Here is a 27,125-nt window from a genome sequence, read left to right as displayed (position 1 = left end):
TATACAGGGATTGATGGGGGGCGAGAAAGAGCGGCCAGGCCAGGCCAGCACAGGGAGCTGCATACAGCGAGCCGCCCGGCAATCCCATAACACCCCCCCCAGGGCTGCTCAGCCCCAGGCAGCTGGGCGGTGGGGAACAGCAGGGCATGGCCCTGCCTTGGCGGTGCGGGAAGAGGAGACAGGCTGGGGGAGGAGAGAAGTGAGAGGGGGCCCTGACTTGCCTCGCTGGCTCTTAAAATTGGACGTGTTTGCATCGACCAGTTCAGTGTCCACATGACTGCTGATGGCAGGGGCCTGTGTGTGCACACAAGACACCCCCGCCCCCCCAGAGGACGTGCCTCTGGCTGTAGGACTCAGCCCTAGGCTGAGCGGTCGCATGCGTGCTGCCCTCCTCTGAGTTGTCTCTTCCGGGGTCGCACTGATCCCCGAGAGTTCCTCGGACCTAGGCCCCTCCGTTCCCCAAACTGTGCCCCAGAGCCAGCCCTGCCCATGGTCCCGGGACGTGATCCCGCGGCATCAAAGCGCTTCATGTCTGTCCATGCATGACCAAGCTGTGCTGCTCCGGCTACAGACCAGCCCCCGCCTCCCCCCAGCAGCAGCGCCCTTCGCCCTCAGGGGCATGGGCTTTGCTGTAGCATGCCGCCCAGGCCGCTGGCCAGCCGTCCCTCCAGCACCACCCGCCGCTGTCGCGCTCTGCGCTCACCCTGACAAGCATGTTATTTCCTCTTCTCCTTAACGCGGGGCCCCACAATCCCGCCCGCCCCCTGCACAGGAAACACTCGCATCAACCCTGACCTCAGCGCAGCGCCGGGGACGGGGGCAGGGAGGAAGGGAAAAAGGGGTGGGAAAGGGAGGGACTGTCTTTGCTTGTCCCGGTGCTAGCGGGGTGCCAGGAGGCTCCTGCCCGGCAGGGGTGGGCAGCACAGAGCACGCTGCATCTCTGCAGAGACAGCGCTGGGCATCGGATTCACCCACCACGCACTGAAGCGGCCTCGTGCACTCAACCGGGGAGAGCAGACGTCTGCCCGGCCCATAGGTTAGCAAGAGCAGATCCAGAAGCGCTGCAGACCCATGACAAGGAGCAGCCGTCTGCCTTGGAGGCCCCCCACCTTCCATCCAGGGCACGGGGAGACGTGGTTGTGTCACGCCATCCCCTCACTGATCGCACACACACGAGAGCAAGGTCCAGCCGGACGCGTGGGGCCCCTCCCCAGAACTAACTGCACCCCAACCCCTTCCAAAAGGCGGGGAGACGGGCCGATAACCAATGGCTCCGCAGGCGGGTGGGGGAGAGGCGTCCCGCGTCGGGGGCCTGGCAGATCACAAAGCACGCTGGCTCGCAGAGGGCTGGCTGATCCTGTCGGCCATGGGCAGACAGCGAGGAGGGACGGTGCCTCCCAAACCACAGGGGGTTTGCACAAGGGGGAGCCCCGTGTTGCCAGCAGGTCACGGGAAGTGATTATTCGGCATTGGTGAGGCAATTTAGAATTTCCAGCTGCCCCTGCAGGTCCCGCCGGACAATCTGAAAAAGGACAGAGGGAGTCTGGTCTCAAAGCCGCCACCCCCCCAAAACAGCTCAGCTAAGACTCCAGCGCTGGAAAGAAGGTGTATGTAATTAACCACGGGAACAATTTGCCAAGCGTCGCATGTGGCGGCTCCATCGCCAGCCATTTTAAAATCTAGATGGGACGTTTTCAGCTCTGGGAACGATTGGGGGGCAGGTCTCTGGCCCGTGTTATACAGGAGGTCAGACTGGAATGTCCCAATGGTCCCTTCCAGCCTTGGAATCGAAGCGTTTATGGACTGACCGAAGGCGGCAGGCGCCGGCCCACAGCGCCGCCCTGCTGTAGGAGGGGAAGGGGGCTTTTGCGGCAGGCACTGTCTTTTTGCTGTGTGTTCGTACAGCGCCTGGCACAACTGGGGCCTGGCCAAGTGTTACAGTAACACAAAAACCAACAACAATCCTGGCAGTCAACCAAGGAGTCCCGTCCCACACGCGGCAGTCGGGTTAAAGCAGAATCAGGCATGGAGAGCAGGACACAGTGATGCCCCATCTCCAGTGACCCACAGGTTTCCAGTACAGCTGCATTCACCCCACCAGTTACACACCAGCCTCTCCCAGGGGTCTAGTTCGTGGCACCGTGTCTGGCTGCCGGGCTGCGTGAGTCCAAGGACAACGCACCAGGGCGAAAACACAACCACACACCACAGGAGTCGTCTCCGTGGGGGAAGGATGGAGGTAGGGGGCTTCTAAAGTAAAAGGAAGCTCCAAGGGGAGATCCTCTGGAAGGGCACCGGGGAGAGAGGCCCCGCTCGTGTCTGGCTTCCGCCCAGCTCTGCCTTCATGTGTCGCTAATGAATATTAATGAGCAGAGGAGGGAAAAAAAAAATTAATCTGCCTGATCCTTCGATGGCTGCTGCGGTGACGATATGAAATCTAATTATTCATCCCAATATTTCTAAACCCTCACACTCAGCCTGGCAGTCTCGGTTGGTTTAGGTCTTATCACTGCGAGGCGCGGAGTGCTCAGAGCTTGATAAAAACACACACGCACGCGCACACACGTTTTTGCTGATGGTGCAGAAATGATCCTAATTTTTGGTATATATTTTTGCAACCCCCCCAATATGTCTGATGAGTTCCCCCGCCCCACCGCTGATTGCAATGCCTGGGGCAATCCAAGGTCAGCGCGGCGCCTGGGGGTATGGAAATGAGGGATATTTTCCACACAGCCCCCTCACTGTATCGGGCAATGGACCGTGCTCACCTGTCCCAGATCCTCCCACTGGCTTCTGCTGTCCCCGCCGGCTCCTAACTACAGGAAATCCCCAGCATTGCTGTCCAAGAGGGAGTCAGCTGCAGCCTGCCCGGGGGGGAGCCACCCGTCCACCTCTCCTGCCGGCCAGGTGTTTGGAACCGCTAAATATTCGCCCCAGAGACGTGGAAGTGCGGGGAGACTCAGCCCCTGGGCAGAGAAAGGTCTCCGTCCCGCCTAACGGAGTCTCTAAGGGAGGCAGAAGAGGGCATGTGGTAGCGTCCCATAAGCCTGTAGTCTGGGGTCGGCCCGGGGTGGGGGGGGATTGTTGACAGCTATTGTTACGGCATCCAAGAGCCCCAATTCTCCGCTGGCTGGGCCGTGGGGCCACCAGAGTTACTGCCCCGTATGGAGCCCCCATCCTCCAACCGCTCAGCCCCACATCACTTCCTCCCCTTGCCCAGCATCCGCAAGCTGCTCTGGAAGGGCACCGGGGAAAGCGACTGCCCTCCTGGGCCTGGCCCGGGCCACCTGAGCAAACCCCTCTACTAACAAACCGGGCTGCCTGGTCCGGCGACCCTACGACCCCGGACTGGTCCCCGCATCCCTCTGACCCCAGCCCAGCCCCTGCGGCCCGGCCCAGCATCCCTTCAACCCCAAACCCGGGCTCGCGGCCCGGCCCAGCGTCACTCCGATCACAGCCCAGACCCCGCGTCACTCCGACCCCAAACCGGCCCCCGTGGCCCATCCCATGTCCCAGTATCCCTCCAACCCCCCTCCGACCCCGGCTTACAAGTAACCCTACAACAATGAACCACCCCCACAGCCCCACACGTGACCCCCATTGCTCAGGGCTCGTGGAGGAGTGAGCTGCAGCCATGCGCACACGCGAGGGAGGGGAAAGGACTGGTTCAAGGAGTGGCTGCCAGTGTCAGGATATGTGAGAACCCCTCTGCCTCCCCCCAAACCCCCTGGCAGGAGTTTGGCTCGTCCCCCTCCTGCGCCCCCGTCCTCCCAGATTCAGCAGGGCTCAGCCCAGGCCCAGGAAGCCTCCCTTTACGTCCTGGCACAAGGCTGGGAAGGGATCGGGGGGGGGGGGGGGGGGGGGGGGGCACAAGCCCCCTCTGAAAGCTGAGCGCTAGCAACCGTGGCATGGCTCCCTCCTCTCACGCCCCCCGTCCCAGGGCCGGGCTGTGCCCCCCCCCCACCAGCTGCCCCGTGGCTCTCACAACCTCCCTTGTTTTTCCCTTAACAAAGAGGTCAGTGTCTTGATTCTGCACCAGCCCCGATAACCATCGGAAACCCTATCTGCACCACATCCGCTCGCCGCGCTGTATCTGGGGCAGCGCCCACCCTGCGCTCCGCGACTGCAGCCACTCGGGCACCCGCAGGCAAGCTGTGGGCAGGGCCCGGCCCCCCGCCGGTCAGCATCAACCTTGGGCCGGGGGGCTGCCCAGGACCCTGGGGCACGACCCGGCTGGGTGAGGGAGGGAGCGGAGAGTTAGGAGGCAGGCAAGGCAGACCCCTGCCCTGTTGCAGCAAGCAGCTCAGTGAGCCCCTACGCTGGGCCGGGCAGCTCTGTGGTTCACGGACACCGGCCCAGGCTGGCTCTGATCACACCGCAGTGAGCTGGCGAGGTCAGAGTCACGCACCCCTGGGCCCCCCTCAAAGTCAGCACAACATTCTCGGGGGTCCCTAGGAGTCTGTGCACCACCGCTACGATCCATTTCCCTACAGGGCGCAGCAAAGATGTCACGCACGTGGCCTCATCACGTGGCCTCTGTCCTTCCAGAGCCGTAGGTGTGTCCGCTCCTCCATCTGCTGAGCTCTCCTGCCCTGGTGCTGGCGCACGAAGCTGCCTCTGTCCATCCTGGGCTGCTGCGGCCAGCCCACACTCAGCACCGCTCAGGGACGCCCTGCCGGACTCACTTGGCAGGATGGCACCGTGATGCAGACGTCCTGCCAGAATGGCCGCTGAGCGATGGACTTAACGGCCCGTGAGCCGGCCCTGCAGGGCTGCTGAGAGCGGGACACCTGGCTCCCTTGTGTCTCCAGGCAGAGGAGTAACTCCCGCAGCAACGACCTGCTGGTGCTTTTATCTCTGGGGGGAATAGCGTGCTGGGTTCCTCTCCGGGGGAGCTGTTCCTTTGCAATGACAGCTTGTTCTGCCGGGCGGACGACTTCGCTTTGCCTGTCTGGAAGGACACAGGATGACCAGCCAGCAAGTGTAAAAATCGGGACAGGGGGTGGGAAGTAATAGGCGCCTATATAAGAAAAAGCCTCAAATATCAGGACTGTCCCTATAAAATCGGGGCATCGGGTCACGCTGGAAGGACGGCACAAGGCAGTTGGGGTGAGACCCAGAGAGGGACCGTGGAGAAGTCACTTGTTCTCCGTGCCCTCTGCTGCCCTGCGCTCTCCCCAGTCGCTCCTTCTGCCATTCGCTGCTCGCTCTGGCTCACTGCCTTGCTTGCCCCAGGACAGGGCCCCACCTGGAAAGTTTCCTTTGCTCCCTAGCTGGTTGCACGGTGCCGGCCCACACAGCCCGGCAGGGAGGAGATCGCCCACTCCTCACAGAACGTTGCCACGGGTGGCCACCGCCAGACACACCCAAGCACCAGCCCACCCTTTCAGCCGCTCGACCTCCAGGGGAGGCAGGCCAGTATTGTCCTCCTTTCACAGGCGGGGGGGGAACTGAGGCACAGAGCAGAGAAGGGCCTCAACCCAAGGCCACAGAGTGAATCGGTGGCAGAGAGGAGATTAAAACTCTGGAGCTCCTGACGCCCAGCCTTGTGCTCACCCAACTGCACCGTCTGCATCTCTGCCTAACAGAGGCTTGTCTTCCTTTTGCCTGCTGGATGGGGCACAGAGTGGCTACAGGGTTTGCCAGGGCAGAACAGCTGTGCCCTACAGAACACAGAGGAATGAGCCCCTTGACCGCCAAGAGCTAAGGGAGAGTCCCAGGGGAGTCAGTGTTGCCTACTGGATACAGAGCTGGCCTGGGACTCTGGAGAACTGGGCTCTAGTCCCAGCACTGGCCGGCCCGCGACAAGTCACTGCCCCGCTTGGTTCCTCAGTGTCCCCATCTTACGGAGGCTGCCGATCTCCTTTGTACGGCGCTTTGAGATCGACTGACAAAACGCGCCGTGTCTGTAGCTCAGTATCCGTCTTCTTAGGCAGAAAGTTGTGCTGGGCCAGGCTGCACGTTGCATGACCTGCGATGGTGACAGTGGAGACGGCCGGGGGTGCATCTACCCCAGCGAGGTCACGTGAGCGGGGAGTCCCTCTGCCGAGACTTTGCCGTTTAGTGTTGGGGGGCACCCATGTTCTTCCCAGCAGCCAGCGCAGCAGGCCCCAGAAACTTGCCTGGCCTGGACTTTCCAAGGCAGATTGGACCAAAAAAGCCCGTGAAGCCACACTCCGGCGACAGCCCCCTCGGTGACATCACCCCAGCAGTCTCCCCGCAGGTCGGGCACAGCCATCAGAGTGAGACAGACAAGCCGGGCCCTTCGTCCTCTCCAACAACCCCCCGGCTCATCCCCCGGCAGGATGGCAGCCTGTAACCAGACGCTCCGGGGAGGCTATGCCTCATTCTTCCTCCCCCACCTCCTCAAAAACAACAAAGGAAAATAGACTGAAGGGCGATAGTCATTATCAGGGACAGAGCTGCGATTCCTTCCTCAGTTCTCTGGGCACAGATAGGAAGGGCGGCGAGCGGCAGAGAAAAGCAGGGCTGGAAATCATCAACGCGGCTCGATAAGGGAGCTGCTGAAATGGGAGCAAAAATATTTAGACAATAAATGAAGTATCAGAAAAGCCGCGCATATCTTTAAGGAATCAATCATCCTGTACCGGGTGTCTGGACATACGGCGCCAAAGGAGAGATAGCCACCGAAATGGGGAGATAAGGGTTAATCAAGGATTTAATTTGGCAAAGATAAACGGGGCCTGAGCTAAAAAGAAAAAGAAAGAGAGAAAGACACAGCCAAGACTTTCTGTCCCAATATTTCTCGCAAGAACCGTACAGCTCTGGAAGGTCCCTCCACCTCCCCCCGGCTTCTTAAGATATGGTGGGGCTACAAGTTCAGCTGGGCCCTGGCCAAGCCCCTGCAGCATCGGGCCAGGGCCGGGAGGGAAATCCATCGAGGGCACAGCCGTCACCTCAGCCCGTCCTGTTGGAGATGGTGCTGGCTCCGCGAGTTGCTCCTGGAGCCCCGGGGGAATTCAGAGGGTGGGGGGCATCCGCCTCCCCCGGGAGGAGCCGCTGAGCACCCGGCGAGCGAGGCCGGGCAGCGAGAGACACAGACGGCACCGCCAGGGCCTGCCTGGAGTCAGGCGTTGGGACGGCTCGCTTTGCAGGTTTCACTGGGGCCTGGCATCAGACTCCGAAACCTGCTGCAGGGGTGTCTCCTCACAGCCGCTTGTCTGGGACAGAGGAGACTGTGGTGGGGAGGAGAGGGAAGCTAAGGGGTTTGAGGCCCTCTCTCATCCCTACTAGCTTTTCCACCCCCGGACACCCCATTTCCAAGCTGGCTTTTCCCCTGGCCCTCCCAGTCCATGGAGAAAGGCAGATACTTCTCAGGAGACCAGCCACCGGAGCCCGTAAGCTCCTGGCAGATTGCTGGCGCCACGCAGCTGAAGTAAAGAGTGGGTTGAGCCCTGAATGGCGCAGGCGCAGGCTCGGGACGGGGGGCTGGGAGGCACTGGCTCTGCGCCACTTGTGTCTCCCAGCTACCGCCCTTCCCCAGCCAACACGCTAATGGCCAACGCTGTAGATGCATCCTCCAGAGAGGAGAGGGGAACACGGTCCCCATGGGGTCTGCCAGTGCCGCTCCCTGATGGAGCTGCCTATTACTCAATCACTGGGATGTTCCTATCTGCTTCCCACCCAAACGCCCATCGGTGGTGCTCCTCGCCACTTGCCCACTGCATCACTCTGCTCTCTCTGGGCTACCCCGCGACAGACGGGCACCTCTGGCCCTGCGTGAGCTGGGCAGGGGGCTCTGCCAGGGCACTAAAACTGGCCACGCACACGAATACCACGAGGACCGCTACCTCCAGTAAGACAGGCCCAGCTTTGACCTGTTACACAGCCACCCCCGACTCAGCCTCTTAACTCACAGCCAGGCAGCCCGGCTAGATTAGTTAAAGCAGGTAATTGCCCCAGAGACCTGCATTTCTGAAGCACCTATATCCCTCCCCCGTGTCTCAGACACAGTACGCATTTAGGACACTTTATACCATTCATTGCACCTTCCATCCAAGGATCTCCATGATTTACAAACACTAGAAGTAAAGCCTCAGACATCCCATTCCGATGGGGACAGGTAAAGATGATACTGAGATGATGAGTCGTGGGGAAACTGAGGCAGAGAAGTGACCTATCCAAGGTCACCCTCTGAGTCAGCGGCAGGGTCAGGATGAGAATTTGCAACCCACACAGACACGCACACAGCGTGTGAAGCTGCTCTGCATCCCTACACCCCCGCAGGTAGCACGCAAAGCCCAAGTCAAAAGGCCCACACCCCTTCAGCCCTTCGGGAACTGCAGGCACCACGACTGCCCCTTTGAAAAGCATCACTGTCACGCGTCCGGCTTTTTTGTTTTCTAGGGGCATTAGTGGGTTCCCAGCTCTGTGTCTGTGCCAGTTCTGTGCAGAAACGCTGCCTGCAGCTTCGATTGCTCTTTGCATCACGCCCGTGGCCTGTATTAGCACATCCCTCTCTCCAGCAACCTTCCAACACTGAACTCTGTTCCAGCTCTGCCAGCTCCCTCGGCTCCCTCAGACCGGAAGAGAAGCCCCGTGCTGTCAGAGACATGCGCAGTAACAACGCACACACCAGAACAGGAGGTGCAGCCCCCACAGGCACTTGTGCGCTCATTTACTGGAAAATCTGGGCCAGGACATTACACGTACAAAACAAGACGTGAACGTTACAAAAGCATCCCAGGTTCTTCTACAGTAATCCAGGCGCCTCCGACCCCCGTCAGCCTTTCCCAGGCCAGAACGGGGCAAGCTGCGTGAATTGCCTGGCTCAGCTCCCAGGAATTTGGGTTCTCTGGGAGCTATTGGACAAACGTCCCGTGCAAAAACCACATCGTCCGCAAACGTCACGGTGAGGATCCAGTAGCTGCTTTTTGAAATGGGCACAGCTCTGATTGGCCATAGCCCCCACGGCCCTGTTTCAGTTCCCTGATCGGATGAACGTAACTCAGAGGCGGGTTTTCAGCAGGTACAATTCGGTGCAGCCAATACCCCCAGGGTTGCAGAGAGGCCTGACAAGGTGAACGTTACGCGTGCCACCATTTGTCCTACGGGGGGGAACAATGTGTGGCACCCTACCTGGGAGCCCCATGGCAATCACGAGCCCTTTGGGAATTTGGCTTGCCCCACAGTGCAGTTCTGCCCGGGGCATTTTAAAAGAGCAAAGAGCGGAAACCCTGCAGAGGAAACATCTACTCACTGATCACCCCGCTGCTTCTGCGCACACCCCCATCCCGGACACATTCCCTGGTGTGTGTCCTCCGGCTGACAAAAGCATTTGTGGCCGTCATGGGTGGGGAGTCAGGGCACGTTCCCACCAGCCACCTCGCTCGCTAGCTATTCTTGGCGAGCGAGAACTCAAGGGGCCGAGACAACCACAGCGCGGCCCTTTAAAAGGTGAACGTGTTTGGGAGCCATTTTTGCGACACTCCCCCAGTTCTAGACAGGCGTGGGTTCCTGGGGGCAGGGATCTGCTGTCTGTTTGCCAGCCTGCGCAGTGCCAAGGGCACCCAGAGAAACACACAAGCAATCGACCCAGGCTGAAGAACGGGAGACAACAACGGATTGTGCTGGTCTGCAGGAGCCGTTGAGGCCCAGGCATGCTGCTCTGCTCAGTTATCCTTGGGCCGTTTCTCCCCAGCTCTCCCCGAGATCCTACAGGGAGCCTCTGGCACATTCTGCAAGTGCAGGCAGGACTTCCACGAAGACTCATCCAAGTTTTACAGCGCTTGGAAGACCTACGATCCTACGGGATTGGCCAGGACGATCACCACTTCACTCGTCTGATCAAGAGTACTAGAGCGCAAAGGGCGGAGAGAAGAAATCCTAAAACAGAGGGGGACACGCTCTCCCCACGTCCCCCCGCCCCAAAACCAAGTGTACGTCTGTGATGAGGGTTAGTGAAACGGGAGACACAGTGAGAGCCAATAGGATGGAGCAAGCCCAGCTGAACAACTGACCGCTGTGGATTCGGAAATGAAGCCCAGCAGGTAGGACGCTCCAGCTGGGATTTCAAAGGATATCACCGGTCTGTGCCTGGGCGCACTGGTAAGGCCTGGCGCTGCTGTGCGATAGCCCTGCCATGATATGCTTTGATTAGATTAACAGAACAGGAGAGATGGCCGCTCGCGTCCCGCGCACGGACGCACAAACTGCCACGTTCTGGCAGTAGGGAGCTGGGACATCGGTTTTGTGTTATAATTATAGCAAGGTGTTCGGGGTGGGGAGGGAGTGTGAAAGGGATTCAGGCGTGCACAAGCGTAGGGGACACCTGGTGCGGTGGTAAAAGCAAACCCTAAGCCTGGTACCACATTGTGGATGGAACCAGGAGGACTTTGTTGTAATGATTTATCAAGAACAAATGCATCCCATTGATTACTTTGACCAGACCGTGCTCTGGGCCTGGGCTTTTCTCAAGGGTGTGTGTGTGTGAGGAGTTAACTCCTTTGGTCATGGGTGTGGAGAAAGCAAATAAGGAAGTGTTATTTACTCCTTCTCATAACACAAGAATGAGGGGTCACCAAATGAAATTAATAGGCAGCCGGTTTAAAACAAACAAAAGGAAGTAGTTCTTCACACAACACGCAGTCAACCTGTGGAACTCCTTGCCAGAGGATGTTGTGAAGGCCAAGACTATAACGTGGTCCAAAAAAGAACTAGATGAGTTCATGGAGGACAGGTCGGTCAATGGCTATTAGCCAGGATAGGCAGGAATTGCTGTTTGCCAGGGGCTGGGAATGGCTGACGGGATGGATCACTTGATGATGACCTGTTCTATTCATTCCCTCTGAAGCACCTGGCCTTGGCCACTGTCAGAAGACAAGACACTGGGCTAGATGGACCATTGGTCTGACCCAGTACAGCCGTTCTTATGTTCTTATGTCACTCAGAGAGGGAGATTAATCTCATTGCCATCACCGCATCATTGTGCAGCCACAGCTAGTACCAAACCTCTCAAGAAAGACTTCCAAACAGATGGCAGATGCCGCACAAGAGGACATCTTCCAGGCACCGTGAGTCACAAGTTACAAGTCAGCCATGGTGCTTCTCCAGGGGACGGGTGCATGCTACTGAGGAACATCGCATCCACAGTGCGTGAATTGTGCTGGGGAGGGAAATTCCTGCCAGAGTCCAGCTCTGGACCCATCTAACTCCTCCCACCTGTAACTCCTCCCCCTCACTGGAAGAGATTTACATCCCATTTAAGCTTTCCACCAGCAACTTTAAATAAGCAAACAGGAGAGAAGTCGCTGGCACCCGTTGTATTGACAATTACAGTGGCCTCTCCCTAGAGAGGGGCTAGCGGACTGAATGCAGAATGCTGGGAACGCCCGAGCAGAGCTGGCTTGTCCTAGATTTCTTGGCGGGAGGGGGAAGTGTTTGGCTAAAAAAAAAAACAAAAAAACCCCACGATTTGAAAGTTTTCATTTGCCAAAACGCGGGGTCACAGCCCGTGAGATTGACGACAGCCATGCAAAGACTGCTCATGGAAGAGAGAAGTCTTCGTTTGGGGAAATACCCTCGCCTCTTTTTTTTGTTTGTTTAAATGAAAAGAGGGTTTGTTTGACAAACTTGGGGTCAGTACCGCTCCCTGCAGGTCAAGCCAAACTCCGAGGGTGTCTCCCTCCCTCTGGCGGATCTTGATACCCCAGCTGTGCCACTCTCGGGGGGGTAAAGAGCCCCTCGGAGGTCTCTGTGGACAGGCAGCACTTCATAAACGGAGAGATCCCACCTCCTGACCGGCCAGGCTCCCCTGGGGCCTGCTTGTAGCTGTTCTCTGCACTGCTCTTGTCTAAGAGCTTCACCCTCCTGAATGAGACACACCAGGCTCCATCTCTGTGGCTAGGACCACCCCTGAAATTACCCGGACTCCACCCCAGGAGATACCAGAGCCAGCCAGGAGCCTGGCCATACCCGCGTTTCTCAAGCCCAGTCCACGGTGCAGCCTTGTCAGGCTTAAGTGCTGGTAACCAGGGCATTTGCGGATATGTAAATAAGGCAATTCATTTGCAAATATGTAAATCAGGACACCAAGTCATTTGCATAAACCCCCAGATTGCTGAGCCTTCAGCCTTAACACGGATGGACATCTCACGTGCATTTTAAGAAGGAATAAAAATAAAACTCACAGCGACGGCACCAGGCAGGCAAAGCCCCGTCATCCCAGAGCTGGTCTGGAGACACCACACCAAGGAAAGCCCGGGAGTGCTGCCGTCGGGCCACGTGGGGTGGTTCTCCCGTGGAGGGGACCGACCTAGTCCTTCTTTGTGGAGCCAGAGGCCCTGGCAGACCCCGCACAGACCAGCTGCGGGGTGCCCCAACGATGGCAGCACAGGGGGGTTCTTACCGTCTCGCTCTGCCCCGGAGAAGCCGGCTCGCTGTGGATATTCCCGGGGTACGGCCCCCAGGACAACCCCTCGGGCAGACTCCGCCTAGCACGCACTCTGCTCTCCCCCTCCAGCGCGACCAGCTCCAGCTCATCTGGGGAGAGAGAGGACAAGAGGAGGGTGAGAGAGGGGCACCAGGGCAGGGGCTCCCCCGAAGACTCCGCAGGACACCCCATCCCAGGCTTCCCCCACGTCCCTAATTTCTGCGGCAAACCGGCTGGGCTAGGAAGGGCCCCAGGTGGGCCAGGGATTCACACTGCTGCCCCACGCCAGCCGGAAGCATTTAAACATCGCGGCAGTAATCTGTCAGAGCCGAACCCCACCTCAGAACCCCGCACGTATTCCAGACCACAAATGGTTCCACTTCAACAGGAACCAACGCAGACCTTTGCTCAGAGATTTAAACACATGTAAGTAACCTGCTCCGGATGGGATGTGCAGCCCATGGGGAGGCAGGTGAGTTCAGAGCCTGTCTGTAGGAGATTTTCCACTCCACTTCGGTGGAGTCAAGAGATTCTCAGCAGGTTGAGAGAAGGATCAGCACCTGGGTGCTTTGCTGTGTGGGACCATCTGTCCCCTTCCCATTTACCAGGCCCCGTGCGCTCTTTCAATCAGTGAAATATAAATCCCGCTTGGACATTTCCAGAGGGAAACTAACTAGGTGTGGATGAGGCGGGGATGAGTGTATGTGCGGCTGCAGGCAGATGGGGACAGAAATATCTTCTGGGTCCCAGGCAAACCCCCCTTTGCAATTCAGCAGCTGGCGTGGAGGAGACTGGGTTGCTCCCAGAGACCAGGATGACTTTGGATGCGGGAGAGGTTGCCACACGCATTGCGCGGATGGAGTCAAGGTACCGCACCAGGCGGATAAGCTGGAGAAACGGGCGGAAACCAAAGGATTCAAGCGCAGGCTGAATGCAAACAGGCAGGCCCAATGAGATGAGGGGGGTGCAGACAGCAAGAAGCAGGCAGCAGCGCTGTATATGAGGATAGGAGCTGGGGGCACAGAGGTGGGCCACGCCTGAAGGTGAGTCAATGATGCGGATGTCAAGACGCTAAGAAGTCGTCTCGTTTTCCAGTCATCGGTGTGCACAGCTCAGCCCGGGGCCGCTCAAGGGCGCAAAGCATCAGACACGGTCAAGTCCAAACAGCCAGTCTACGGCAGCGGCCCCTTCTTTGCTATCACAATAACGGGACAGCTGCAGTAATTCTCAGTCTAATACCAGCCCGAGGAAAGGCAAAGAGTGCGCTACAGCAAGGTGTCTTCCTGTCCGAGTGCTGGAGCAGGGAGGGGCCTGCCACTCACCCTGTTCCCACATAAAGCCATCCTGAAACACACAAACCAACACACAGTGATCCCACTGCTTCAGCCAGAGATCAGTGGGAGCAAGAGACCCGACTTTCCACTCAAGGCAACGGTAGGGAGTTGCTTCAAATTCAGGAGGCAACCCAGGGTCTAGGGAGGGATTATGTGTGTAAATGCAGGGACCCAGTCACGCTCACGTGAGGGGAATCAGACGTTTTTGGTGCTGGGGTCCCGCAGGGGTCTGTCCTGGGTCCGGTACTATTCAATATTCTCATTCAGGACTTTGATAATAGAGTGGAGAGTATGCTGATAAAATCCACAGGTGACACCCGCTGGCAGCGGTCACAAGCACTTTGGAGGACAGGATTAGAATTCAAAACGACCTTGAGAAATTAGAGAACTGGTCTGAAATCAACAAGCTGAAATTCAATAAAGGAAAGTGCAAAGTACTTGGCTTAGCAAGGAAAAATCAAAGGCACAGCTACAACCCGGGGAATCACTGGCCGGGGGGGAGGCGGGCCTGCTGCACAGGATCTGGGGATTCCAGTGAATCACAAGTCGAATATGAGTCAACACTGTGATACTGTCGTGAAAAAAGGCTAGGATCATTCTGGAATGTATGAGCAGGAGATCATTGTCCCGCTTGACTCAGCACTGGTGAGGGCCCAGCTGGAGTACTGGGTCCAGTTCTGGGTGCCACACTTGAGTAAAGGTGTGGACAAATTGGAGAGCGTCCAGAGGAGAGCAACAAAAATAGCAACAGGTTTAGAAACCGCAGAAAGGTTAAAAAACGGGGCATGTTTAATCTTGCGATAAGACTGAGGGGGGGACCTGATAACAGTCTTCAAATATGTTAAGGGCTGTTATAAAGAGCACAGTGATCCATTGTTCTCCCTGTCCACGGAAAGTAGGACAGGAAGTGATGGGCTTCATCTGCAGCAAGGGAGACCGAGGTTAGATATCAGGAAAAACTTTCTAACGCTACGGGAGTTAAGCTCTGGAAAAGGCTTCCCAGGGAGGTTGTGGAATCCCCACCATTGGAGGTTTTTAAGAACAGGCTGGACAAACACCTGCCAGGGATGGTCTAAGTTTACTTGGTCCTGCCTCGAGGTCCCTTTCAGCCCTACATTTCTGTGATTCTACAGAATTATTTTCACCTGGGGCACACTTCCAGAGGGCTTGAGTTTGCTTTGCTTTACGCCTTCCTCTGGAGCAGGGATCTCCTGCTAGGATGAGGCGAGTGTCCCCTATGTGGTCATGGTTCTTGGTGGGACGCAATCTCTCCTATTTCCAAGGCATCTTTCAAATCTAACTCCATGCACTGTTTTGGTTTGCACCACGAAAGGGGCTATGCCCTGGCGCACGTCTCCGCATCCATGGCATGATCCCTTTTGATCATGGAGTCAAATGCCTCCTGCACCATGCGTCCCGGCTTTCCATCGCAAGGGAGCTGTCAGAGCCGCTTCACTTCCTAGAACCCTAAGTCGAGGCAGGGCTTAATGGCCTTGATTATCTGATAAGCTTCTAGGTTTAATGGGGTAGATAGCATGTAAATACACTATGAAGGCTGCTCTAAAATGTTTTAGCTGCGCCTTTGTCTTTCAGAGTGCAGATAAGATGGCAGCTAACCAATATTCAGATGTGTGCTAAATGGAGCCTCCATCCCCCACTCAGCAGGGTTAAAGCGAAGACGCCAGTGGAAAGGGGATGGCTATTGCGTCCCCAGAAAACCTGCACGGAGAGAGAGATTCATAGATTCCCAGGCCCGTAGGGACCATTGTTATCATCTATTCGGATCTCCTGCATAACACAGGCCACAGTCCCTGCCCACAATAATTCCTAGGCCAGATCTTTTAGACAAACATCCCACCTTGTTTTAAAGATGGTCAGTGATGGAGAATGCACCACGACCCTCGGTCAGTCGTTCCAATGGTTAGTTACTCTCACCATTAAAAATTTACACCTTATTTCCTGGCTGAATTTGTCTGGCTTCAATTTCCAACAGTTGGATCCAGTTAGACCTTTCTCCGCTAGATTGAAGAGCCCATTATCAAATGTTTGTTTCCTGTGTAGGTACTTACAGATGATAATCAAGTCACCCCTTCACCTTCTCTTCATTAAGCTAAATCCTGTAATCATTCTCCTGGCCCTTCTCTGAAATCTCTCTCATTTATCAACATCCTTTTTGAATGGTGGGCACCAGAACTGGACACAGGAATCCAGCAGCAGTCGCACCAGTGCCAAATACAGAGGTAAAATAACCTCTCTGCTCCTGCTCGAGATTCCTCTCCTTACATTCAAGGATTTTGGCCACAGCATCACCTAGGGAGCTCACATTCAGCTGATTTTTCACTATGACTTCCAAATCTTTCTCGGAGTCCTGGCTTCCCAGGATAGAGTCCCCCATCTGGTAAGTACGGCCTATATCCTTTGTTCCTATTTGCATACATTTACATTTAGCCATATTAAAACACATACTGTTTGCCTGAGCCCAGCTCACCAAGCGATCCAGATCGCTCTGTATCACTGACCTGTCCTCTTCCTTATTTCCCACTCCCCCTATTTCAGCATCATCTGCAAACTTTAATCAGTGGTGATGTTATGTTTTCTTGCAGGTCATTAATAAAAACGTTAAACAGCCAAACACCGATCCCTGCAGGACTCTGCTGGAAACACACCTGTTCAGTGATATTTCCTTGTTTATAATTACGCTCTGAGAAGTCTCAGTCAGCTGACTTTTAATCCATTGAATGTGTGCCATGTTAATTTCATATCGTGCTAGGTATTAATCAAAACGTCACGCAGTGCTCAGTCAAACTACACCTTACACATACCTGTCGTGCTGTACCCAGTCAAACTCTAAGCATATTACATTACAGCTACTGCCTTTATCAACCAAACTTGTAATCTCTTCAAAGAGAGATATCCAGTTAGTATGACAGGGTCTATTTTCCAAAAATCCATCATGATTGGCATTCATTCTCGCGCCCTCCTTTAATTCTTTATTAATCGAGCCCCATATCAGCCCCTCCATTATCTTGCCCGGATCAATGTCAGGCTGACAAGCCTCTAATGAACTGGGCCATCCCGTTTACCCTTTTAAAATCCTGGCACAACATTTGCTTTCTTCAGAAATTTCCCTGGTGTTCCCAGGCTTATTGAAAAGCACTGTACGTGTATGCTGACCTCTTATGAAGCTGACCTGGCTGAGGCCAGACCTTGCCTGTCTGTGACATGGTGCTGGTGACCGTCAATGAAATCAAATCGCTCGTTTTGCTCCAATCGCCAATGCAGGTAAATCCATGCTGCGGTGGGAGGAAAGGCAGAGAGTCCAGCCTCTGCGCACTTACTATGGCAGGAGATGTACGGAAACAGCTCTGCTATAATAGCCTGAATAAGATTCCCAGCGTTGAGCTCCCACCAAAGAGGGTAGAACAATGAGGTCCTCTTCATGGGCGGGTAGCATCACAAGGTGCAAAAGCGGAGCAGAGAAACTCATTCTCCTCTCTGGTACCAGGAAACTTCCCATGAGTTAGATTTTATTTAGGCTGATCCCTGCCCCCTCGCTATGGCTGGGTCATCAGCTGGGTTTGAACCCTTGATTTTCAGATTAAAATAAAAGCCTTTATTGTTTGAGCTAAAGGAGTAACTCCAGTCACGAGCAGCAGCAATAGATTCTTACCCGCAGGCTCCATAGACTATAGTGGCCAGATTTTCAAAGTTAGGTGCATGCAATTATATGTACATATATGCATACATAATTTGCATGTGCAAATACAGCACTAACACACACACTGAGCCACTCACAAACCTAACCCAGGCCAGGTATTTGCATGCCTAACTTCCAAACCCTGGCCCTGGGGTTTTGTCCCTGCTAGGAAGTGATGGCACAGCACAGTCAGGTCTAATGCAGAGGTGGCCTTTGACAGAATGAAACATTCTGGACCAAGATTTGCCTGTGCTCCTTCAGCTACTAAAAGACGCTCCTGGCTGGCGAGAAGTGTTACCTGCCAGCTCCTCTTCCTGCGTGGAGCTACCACTCCAGTCAATCATGTCCTTTCGACGGCATCATCTGCCCCAGAAGCGAAGGCACCGTCTGAAATTCAGCCAGCCGCAGGATCCAGCAGGCCAAAGGGAGGAGGCTGTGCTCGTCTGAAGGCAAGTTACTTTAGTCATTAGAGACACTGGGGTGAAGCAAAAATAATGTGATGGCCGGACAGATCAAAGCCTGATGATGTGTTTATCGTCCAGCCAGGCCTCTCTGCATGCAGGGTGTTGGAAGCTCAGTGTCTGTATCCTCTTTGTGCTGTGGTCATTTCAGGAGAATTACAGAAACACGGGGGCTCATCCATGAGTGGACGCCTACTTAGGAGGGGCTGATTAACCTGAGATGGTCCTCAGTCCAGACCAGACAGAGATGCTTCCTTCTGGGTCTTAACTCCATGATCTACGAACTTTGCGAAAGAGCAGAGGTGGGGCCAAGCCTCTAACCACGGTGGTGTCGGAGCGCCTCGCACACAGATCATCCCCGCGCTGCCGGAGGGCAGTCGGATGATTAAAGCCCCTACCAGGGCGCAGGGTATTTGGGATCGTGCTCCTCCGGGCCTCGAGGACAGCAGCCGCCACCAGGCAGCTAAGAGCTCGTGTGTCCTTCCAACGTGGTCGCTCCGTGCGGTCCCCAGTGCCGTGGGGCTAAGCTGGCCCGTTTGCCTGTGGGCTTGGACTCCCACAGATCAAATCAGTACAAAGCTGCCTTCCCCCCAGGCCATTGGCGCCTGGGATGAGAATACTGCCCCCCTCCCCAGTTCTATGTCAGAGGGGTGTGCAGCAGAGAGGCACCCCCGGAGCTGGCCCTGGAAGAGCATTGCCAGCAGCCTGGTGGTTGGGGCATGTGCATGGGTTGGATGGAGGAGACCCAGCTTCAAATCCCTGCTCTGCCTGGTTCACCTGCACTGTCCGTCTCAAGCGGCTCTACTTCGTATAAAGAATGCAGCATTCGCTGGGCCAGAGAGCGCGAAGCCATTTGGCTCTTCTGGGTTCAAGCTCATTTTGACCAGAAATTCCCCCCTGGACCTGAGAAACCTTCCCTACCAAAGTCTGGTCTAAACAGAGAGGTTCCCGTGCGCAGCTGGGACGGATCCGCCTGTTCTGAGCTGTGGGTGAGCGGCGAAGCATTGCTGAAAAATTCCTGATCAGTCTGACTTAAGGCTACCCCTGTGGAGAGGGCAAGATGCAGCCGGCACCAGAGGGGAGAAGAGGTCACGCTAAGATGACTGAAAAGCCCCGAGTGGAGGAACGAAGGGCTGGCTGGTGGGGCTATATACCCTGTCAGCTCCCACACAGACAATGCCTGTAGAAGTGGGCAGAACCGGATCTGTTTGGGGGTTACTCTGGGGCCCCTTCTCTAGGATCTGTTTGGCCTGGATCATCTCCACTAGACCTGACGGACGCTGATCAGAACAGAACAGAACAGCCAAGCAACACGTCTCCTGCTAGATCAGTCTCCTTTCTCCCATCAGTCCCACGCCCTTTCTCTCTCACCCCCTTGCCAAGGCTTTTGAAGCCCACCCTCTCAGGTTCCTGCCTGCCTCCCCCCATGCATCACACAGGGCTTTGGTGGCAAGGGGCACCGGCAGAGCGGGTAGCGGGGCCCGCTTCTGTTACTGCGGATTGGGGCAGCTGAGCCGGTCTCGGAGCTCCCATTTCCCAGCGTACAAAGTAAAAAAACCTCAGGCAGGGCATGCCCCCAGTGCACGCAGGGGACTCCCCCGCCCTGCCCTGGTATTGCTACGCATCCAGAACTCCCCCATGGTGAGACCTTCCGTGACTCAGGGGATACGCTGAGCCAGACTCATGCCCAGGGAGAAGAGGGTCATTGCACTGAAGGCGATGGGGAACATACACCGAGCCCCCTCAGCGGATTTAGCTAGGCTCTGCCACTGAAGGCGACACCAAGGTCTGAGCCCAGTGCAGGGAACCTGGACTTTCAGCCTACTTCAGGCCTTGGACTTTGCTACCCAAACAACAAAGCACATTTTTATCACCTCTTTCACCTGAAAAGATCCCCAAAGTGCTACCTATGCAATGCAGCTAGCTCTGGGGTGGGCGGCAGCAGCCCGCTGGCAGGCAGCCCATGGCCCTGCCGCAGGAGGACAGGACAGCCGGGACCAAAGATGAATCCCTGCTGGTACAGAAAGGGCTGGGAGCGCTAACATGCCGACCGAGCTCTGCATCTCCCCGGATTGTAAGGACGCGTGGGAAAGACACGGCACACTGGGCCTTGAAGGGTTAACAGCTTGCGACGGTCCAAGTCTAAAACCCGGGGCCACGCCTGAAGCGTTGTTAAAAGGCCCAGTATGCGGAGCTGTTGTACACAGGGCCGTTGATGTGGGGACCATTCGGGATGACTGCTGTCTCCCTTTATTATGAACGGGACCCTGAGCCCGTTTCCCCAGCCAACCTCCCAGGGCCCAGCCAGAAAGCAGCTACCCTGCCCTTTAGAGATACCCCCACGGTTAAACCCTGGACTCTTTAACTGAGCTCCAGAGATAGTCCTTGGCCTTCCAGCAGGAGCGAAGGAACAACACACTGCAGCAAAAGGCGGGGATGGGGCCCTTTTGTGGGAGGGGTCCCCCGATGAGGAACTCTCGGCCACATGGATCTGGCTCCCAGCACGGCCCCGGTGCTTTGACCCGAGGAGTTTGCCTTTTGCTTCACCCGGCAGCAAACAGGAATCCCTGCAGCAATAAGGCGGTGCTGTGTTTTTCAGGGCGGGGTGGTGGTGGGGGGAGCTGGATCTTTGTGTGTGTTTCTCATTCGAGCAGCTTCCTCCTGTAGGAAAGCTCAGGGGAAATTGGTGACACCATAGGCAGCTTGGACGGGCTCGGGGGTTACACAACGTTACTGGCCCGTTTGGAAATGAAGCTGATTTTGTGCCCAACTGTCATCCCCGCCCCCTGCTCCTTCCCTCCCACCCGCTCCCCACGTCTCACGGGCTAATCAGTGGCGTTCGGGTCAGGAGACCATGTCTCCGAGATAAGGGACGGGCCTGACACTTTCCATGTCAGAGCACTCCATCTTCTGCGTATCAATCCCCAGCAGAGAAAATACACAGCCGCTGATAAAAGGCGACCGTTCCAGACAGGAGGGACAAAAATAGTGCAGTCTGAGTCAGCCGTCCGCGCAACTTCTGCCTTTGCCCATGGCAACGGGGGATTGCAGGGGGCGAGCGGATGACCCTGCAGTCATCCCACCAATTAACGGGCAAGTGGACCGGTCAGACGCGCTGGAGGGCTGCAGCAAAGTCCACATTTCCTTGTAACAGGGACCATTATCCCCAGCTGACCACAGCCTGCGCGTGCCAGGTGATTGCCGCGCAGGCGTACGGACAAGGCTAGCGTCCGTTCGTTAGCACTGCCCTCTGGGCCACTGACTGCCAAAGCAGAGCGGCGCATTAAGAACCACGTTTCCGCGCTCCTGCAGAATTTCCCAGCGCTTCTGTCTGCACAGGGCAACGCAGATCCGCAGGCTGGGCAGCGGGGTGTGTAATTGCACGGCTAACTCACGCGCCAGGTTCCCGCGCCCAAGAGTAAGGCTGGCTGAAATTCACCATGTCTTAGTTTAAGTCACAGCAGCAAAACCAAAGCAATGACGGCCACCTTCCAAGGGGAGCAGGGCGGGCAAAAAACCTAGCTGGCTTCAAAACTGAGCATGATGAATTTCTGGAGGGGATGGTATGAGGGGACAGCCTAGTTTGGCAATTGACTGATCTTTGACTATGGGTGGTAGAGATGCCAATGGCCTGTGAAGGGATGTTAGATGGGGTAGATTATGAGTTATTACAGAGAATTCTTTCAGGGTGTCTGGCTGGTGAGTCTTGCCCACATGCTCAGGGTTTAGCTGATCGCCATATTTGGGGTCGGGAAGGAATTTCCCCCCAGGGCAGATTGGCAAAGGCTCTGGGGGGTTTTCGCCTTCCTCTGTATCATGGGGCACGGCTCACTTGCTGGTGGATTCTCTGTACCTTAAAGCCTTTAAACCATGATTTGAGGACTTTAATAACTCAGTCGTAGGTCAGGGGTCTGTGACAGGAGTGGGTGGGTGAGGTTCTGTTGACTGCCGCGGACGGTTGACTTAGTAATGCAGTGAAGGCACTCCGTTAAATGGGGCAATACTTCCTCGCTGTGGTAGAAGGGGAAATGGAGGCACAGAGCAGAGATGCGACCTGCCCACAGTGAGTCAGTGGCGGAGCGGACACTAGAAATCCAGGCCTCCTGGCTGACAGACCGGAAAGGGCAGGGTGCAACGGGCGTAGGAGCAGCCGTCATCCTGAAGCCCCGAGCAAGGCAGAGATGTCCGGATCCTACAGCAGCTCAATTACCTGCAGCAGCTGAGCTTCAGAAATGCAGAGCGTCTCTATCACTTCCTCTCACTCTCCAGCCCAGGGGCGGCAGGTGGAAATACAGGAGGAGTGAGAAAGGCAGGAAGAAGAGAAGACAACAGGCTTGGGAGCATCGTGAAACAAAGTTTGCAGACCCGCTCCCAGGAGTCCAAGGCCCTCCAGTTCCCAGCCTCCATCTACAAGCCACGCGTTAACTAATCGGCACCTGCAAAGATGCTCAGCCCCTGTGCTCTCACACAGCGCAGCCACGGAGGCCTGCAGAAATCAGGCTGGGGAAGGTTAATTGCGGATTAAAAGTCACCTTTAAGATTTTTAGCTGGTGGCAGAAGAACCATGTAAGTCAGAGATGGAAACAGCCAGTAGATTCTCCACACCGTGCCCCAGCCAGGCCAGGACTGCTTCGTGCCGTGCATTCCCTGGCTGTTTCGGTCTGTTTCTTTGTATTATGGGCGTGCGCTAAAAGAGAGCGCAGGCCCCAGCACGCCGGGTGCTGTGGACACGGTCAGAGACAGTCCCTGCCCCAAAGGGCTTCCAATCCAAACAGACAAGAGGTGGGAAGGGAAACAGAGGCAAAACCATTTGCCCAAGGTCACCATCAGAGCCGGGATGAGAACCCAGCTCTCCTGAGTGCCCCACTCCAGTTCCCGCTCCGTTCAGCTGCAGAGTCTAGTTGAAGCAAGCTGAGGAATGGGGAGATTTGCACAGCCTGCCGCCTCTCGCTGTTAGGTAGCTTTCCCTGCAGTGCAGCTCAATGTCTCTATCTCAGCTTGCGTCCGCACTGCGGAAAAAAATGGGTTTTGGTTTTTTTACAGCTGGCTAACTAACGTGCATTGGCCATGCTTGTCTAACGCCCTAGTGGAGACACAGCACCGGCAGTTTTCACAACAATGAAGGACGGTCCAGTGGTGAGGGCCCTAGCCTGGGACTTGGAAAACCCACCTTCCTGTCTTTGCGCGCCCACACTCCACCCATGTGACCTTGGGCAGGATCACTTCCTGTCTTCATCCCTCAGTTCCCCAGCTGTAGAAGGGGAGGGCAGCACTGCCCTGCCTCCCCGCGGTGGGGGTGAGAGTAAATGCATGAAACGTTGTGAGGTGTTCAGATACTGCAGTGACGGGCGCCAGGGGAGGACAACAGAGAGCAGTCAGGTGTTTGATTGGCAGTGAAGACAAAGATGCAGACCCTAGTCCCAGCCCAATGGGGCACTCAGTAATTCCTGCCCAGCCCGCTAATATTTGAAGAACAGTCTTAGCCTCTCCGCCATCTTTGAGCCAAGGTTCACAGGTTTCACTTCAGTCCCTCCCTCCGGCTACCGGATCGTTTTTCTTGCACTTCTCTGGGCTCTGGCCAGTTTGTCAGAATCCTCCTGCAAGTCAATGAAGTATTTCGGGTGCAGTTGTGCCGGAGCAGTGCACCAGGGATTAATGCAGCTCTGATCACTGTGCTCTGGTCCGCAGTTATTGCGAGCTAAGGGCTGGATCAATTGGAAGAATCTCAGGTTGTAGCTACCGCATTCAGGGGATTCGTAGCAGAACTGTGCCGCAACTTGCCCTCAGCTGGCAGATGCCCTGACGGTGCCAGGAACCCAGCTCAACCAGTGCTCGACACGTACAACAGAAATGCAAGCTGCTTCCACTGTGGCCTGTTGGTACATGTCCGCCATCGCCTGGAGGGATCCGTTCTAGGTGTGAATACAGGAAGGAGAGTGTGTGTCCATGGGACCGTCCCAGGGTATTTGCCGCTCGCTGAGCTAGATTCAGATGCATTTCCACTGGTCTTCAGGCAGTTAGCTGCGTGGGTTTGAGAAGGGATGCGGAGGGTAACTGTGCTGCTGTCACTTAGCAACCTGGGCTTGTTTTAGTGACAGGGGGTTTTGGCCGGTAACATTGCACTTTCCTTTCTCAAGGCACATTACAAACGCTAGCTCGCTTCTCCTCAGACTCCTGTGAGGCAGGGCAGGAGCAACCCCAGGTCAGAGACTGGGAAACTGAGGCAGAGAAAGGAAGCTGCCCTCCTCCCAAGATCAGAGAGTCAACAGCAGAGAACTCCCAGGCCTTTTAGATCACACCCCCCGACTCACGTTTCTTAAAGGCTGGGATCCCCACTCCTTTTTGGCTAGGTCAGATTCACGTGCACATATTTGGCCCCTGCAAAGGAACCATTTCTCCGCTGCTCCTATTAAACCCACACAGCCTCCACTACAGTCATTGCTATGCAAACTGCACCAGAGGAAGCATTCATATAATGCAGGCCAACAATGCCGTATATGTTATTTCCAGAATAAACACGCTGCAGCTGGGATTCCATTTCTTCCCCTCCAGCACGGCACAGAAAAAAACGAGACCTTTCAGCTCCTGCATATTTATATTCTTAGGCCTTAAAAAAAAAAATCTGCTAACAAATTCCCTTCTGCAATCCGGAGATAGAGGGAACGTTACATGGCATTGCTTCTGGGGTGAGGGTACGGGTCTCCTCTTTGGCAAGCTGTTCCCCTAATCCCACCCTCCAGCCAACGAACTAGTAGACGTGAAACCAAGAGGAGCACGGCACTACTTGGTTTTAAACAGGAGACACCAGTCCAGGCTGGGACGTATCAAGTCAGGTCCCTTTGCCGAGCGCAGGGGGCATCTGGCTGGCTGGCCTTGTCAGACGTGAAATGAGCCAGAGTTCTGCTCAGCTCCATCATGTCATAACACGGCAAGCTCTTGAAGTGGCATTGGAAATCCGGGTTCTGCTCCAGTGGGGCTTTCGTTGCCAGGAGAGGAGGAGAAGATGGGGCTGCCTTCGGCCAAACAACGGGGAGCCTTCAAAGAGGAAAGTGTGTTTGTATCTAAATAGGCCTCAGGACAAGGAAACCACAAGCAAGGTGTAAGCCAGCCATCCACCCTCTGCTCTACGTTCTGAGGGCATCAGGCCAGCTTCAGTGACACGTCCAAATAACCAGGCATGCAGCTCTGGGTGTGCAAAGTCCATCAGCTGATCTGAATTCTGGCCCTGCAGCGTAAGGCCTTGCGGGGACGCTGGCCTTGTGTTGTGTAAACAGCTCAGCTACCGCAGGCCGCTTGGGGTCAAGCTGGCTGAAGAGCCGATCAGATGCTAGGTACTCCTGAGCGCTGGGCACCAGCTCGCCGCGCAGCCTTGCTCAAGTCTCTCATCTGTGAAATGGGGATAACAGCTCCCACGCAGCGGTGCTGGGAGAACGAAGGAGCTTGCCAAGAGCTCTGGCTGTAGGAAGGTCTAAGTACAGTCCTAACCTTCGTGAGCACGTGCACACACACACACAGCCTGGGAGCAGAACCGAGGGGAAACGGGGCTTTCCTACCAGATCAGAACACTGGTCCCAGGACATCGGACATCCGGCCCCCAGGTTCAGTTTCACATCCCTTCATCTCCCTCCCCGTGCACCCCTGGGGCAGCCTCCAGGGACTACTCACGTGAGCAACTGCTCGCCAGTGTGGGCCAGGGGTGCACAACCTAGCCATGCACAGACAGCGTTGGAACTCCCATGCACAGAACCTCCCCCATTGCACATGGGGAGTGCGCATTGCCTTCTGATCATTAATGCAATATCCTTGCTCTTGGGCGCCTCTCTGGGGTGGTTGCACGTAGAGCATGGGCTCTCAACCGGGCAGAGGGGCTGCTAACAGGTGTCTGGGGATCCCAGAGAGATCCTGGGTAGATGGGAGGGAGACTCCCAGTACGGAAGACCGACCATCACTGTGTAGCGCTTCCCAGCGCAGAGTCACCTGCAGAATCGCCAGCCAGAGAACAAAGCCAGGAGGTTTCAGGAAACCTGGGAAGCGCAGAGAACATGGAGAGGAAGGGATGCCACAGTCACACGGCGAGCATCCTGCAGGTTAACAGAGGCTCCAGCACATCTGTCCCTCTGCTGAATGCACAAGCGCTCCGGCAGCTGAAAACAAATCAAGTCAGGGACAATCGTGCATATCATTAAAAGCCGGGCCTCGCTTGCTAATAGCCAAAACAATCTCCCCGATTATCGCAAGGGACAAAGTCCATTCTCTCTCCCTGTGTGTGTGTCTCTCTCTGTCCGTAATCGCAGGATCTGTGGCGCTGGCTCTCAGTTTCACCACCCTGCAGGTTAATACAATTCCCACTTATCTTATCTCCCCATCAGTTTCCTGGCAAAGCCGGTATCCAATTGGCTCCCGCCAGCCAGCTGGTCTAGAAGTTATCGGAATAATTCCTATCTCCGGGATCATTAACCAAATTGGGCAGGTATCGGGCTGTTTGCTTTGGATAAAAAAATGAAATACAAAAGGGGGAAGAGGAAAAAAGAAAAGAAAGAAAGAAAAATGGATGTAGTCAGCAAGGTTTGGCCTCGTTGGATCTCACCTGGCGAAGCAGACCCTGGAGGGATGGCAATCCCACCTGCCCTCACTCCTTTGACAACACTGTCTCTCTGGGGCTCACAGTCCTTCCAGGATGCTAGGGAGTCCCGGGAGGAACCGGTGAAATCGCAATCGGCCAGTTACAGGTGGGGAGCCTGAAAGCGCAACTGACAGGGCGGGGATGAACTCAGCCGAACAGCAAGCGTCGAACAAAGAGAGGAGAAAGAGAACAGCCCAGCCACGCGCCCCCTGCTAGTGCCAGTGGTGCTACCACGTTTGTTATGGGCTCTCCTGAGAGGGCCTGCGTCATTTGTTATTGCCACACGCCCTGGCTCTCGAGCGCGATCAGTCCCAATGAACCAAAAGGGAAATGGGACCCTGGCTTACGCAATGCACCGGGGCATGAACTGGCAGAGCTTCTTCCTGGCAGCAGCACCGACCCACGCTGCTATCTCACAGGAGATCACCCCGCTCCTCCCCAGGGGGCTTGAAGGACGATGCCGAGGGACCTTACGTCCTCTCTCTCCCTCCCTCTGAAGGGTCAGCTATTAGCGGGGGCCAGAGGCTTCATCGGGTGACCTGGGACAGCGCAGCCAGAATATTACAGGGGACGCTTCCCCTGCTTCTGTAACGTAGCCGGCTCCCTGGTGGGATGCCGC

At 55.9% G+C, this 27,125-nt stretch overlaps 1 protein-coding gene across 2 annotated transcripts in view; it reads right to left on the bottom strand.

The window, feature by feature from the left end:
* Window positions 1-27,125, bottom strand: part of ZFPM1 (zinc finger protein, FOG family member 1) — a 112,422-nt gene that overhangs the window by 9,872 nt on the left and 75,425 nt on the right. For both annotated transcript variants that reach the window (XM_067540220.1, XM_067540222.1), the window contains exon 4: window positions 12,368-12,501. In XM_067540220.1, the coding sequence (XP_067396321.1) occupies window positions 12,368-12,501 (134 nt within the window). The remainder of the gene's footprint in view (window positions 1-12,367; window positions 12,502-27,125) is intronic.

Source organism: Emydura macquarii, unplaced genomic scaffold, assembly GCF_026122565.2.
Source record: "Emydura macquarii macquarii isolate MOO-44397 ecotype Brisbane River unplaced genomic scaffold, CSIRO-AGI_Emac_v2 contig_561, whole genome shotgun sequence".
Classification (NCBI taxonomy): Eukaryota; Metazoa; Chordata; order Testudines; family Chelidae; genus Emydura; species Emydura macquarii.
This window is presented reverse-complemented; position numbering and strand designations above follow the sequence as displayed.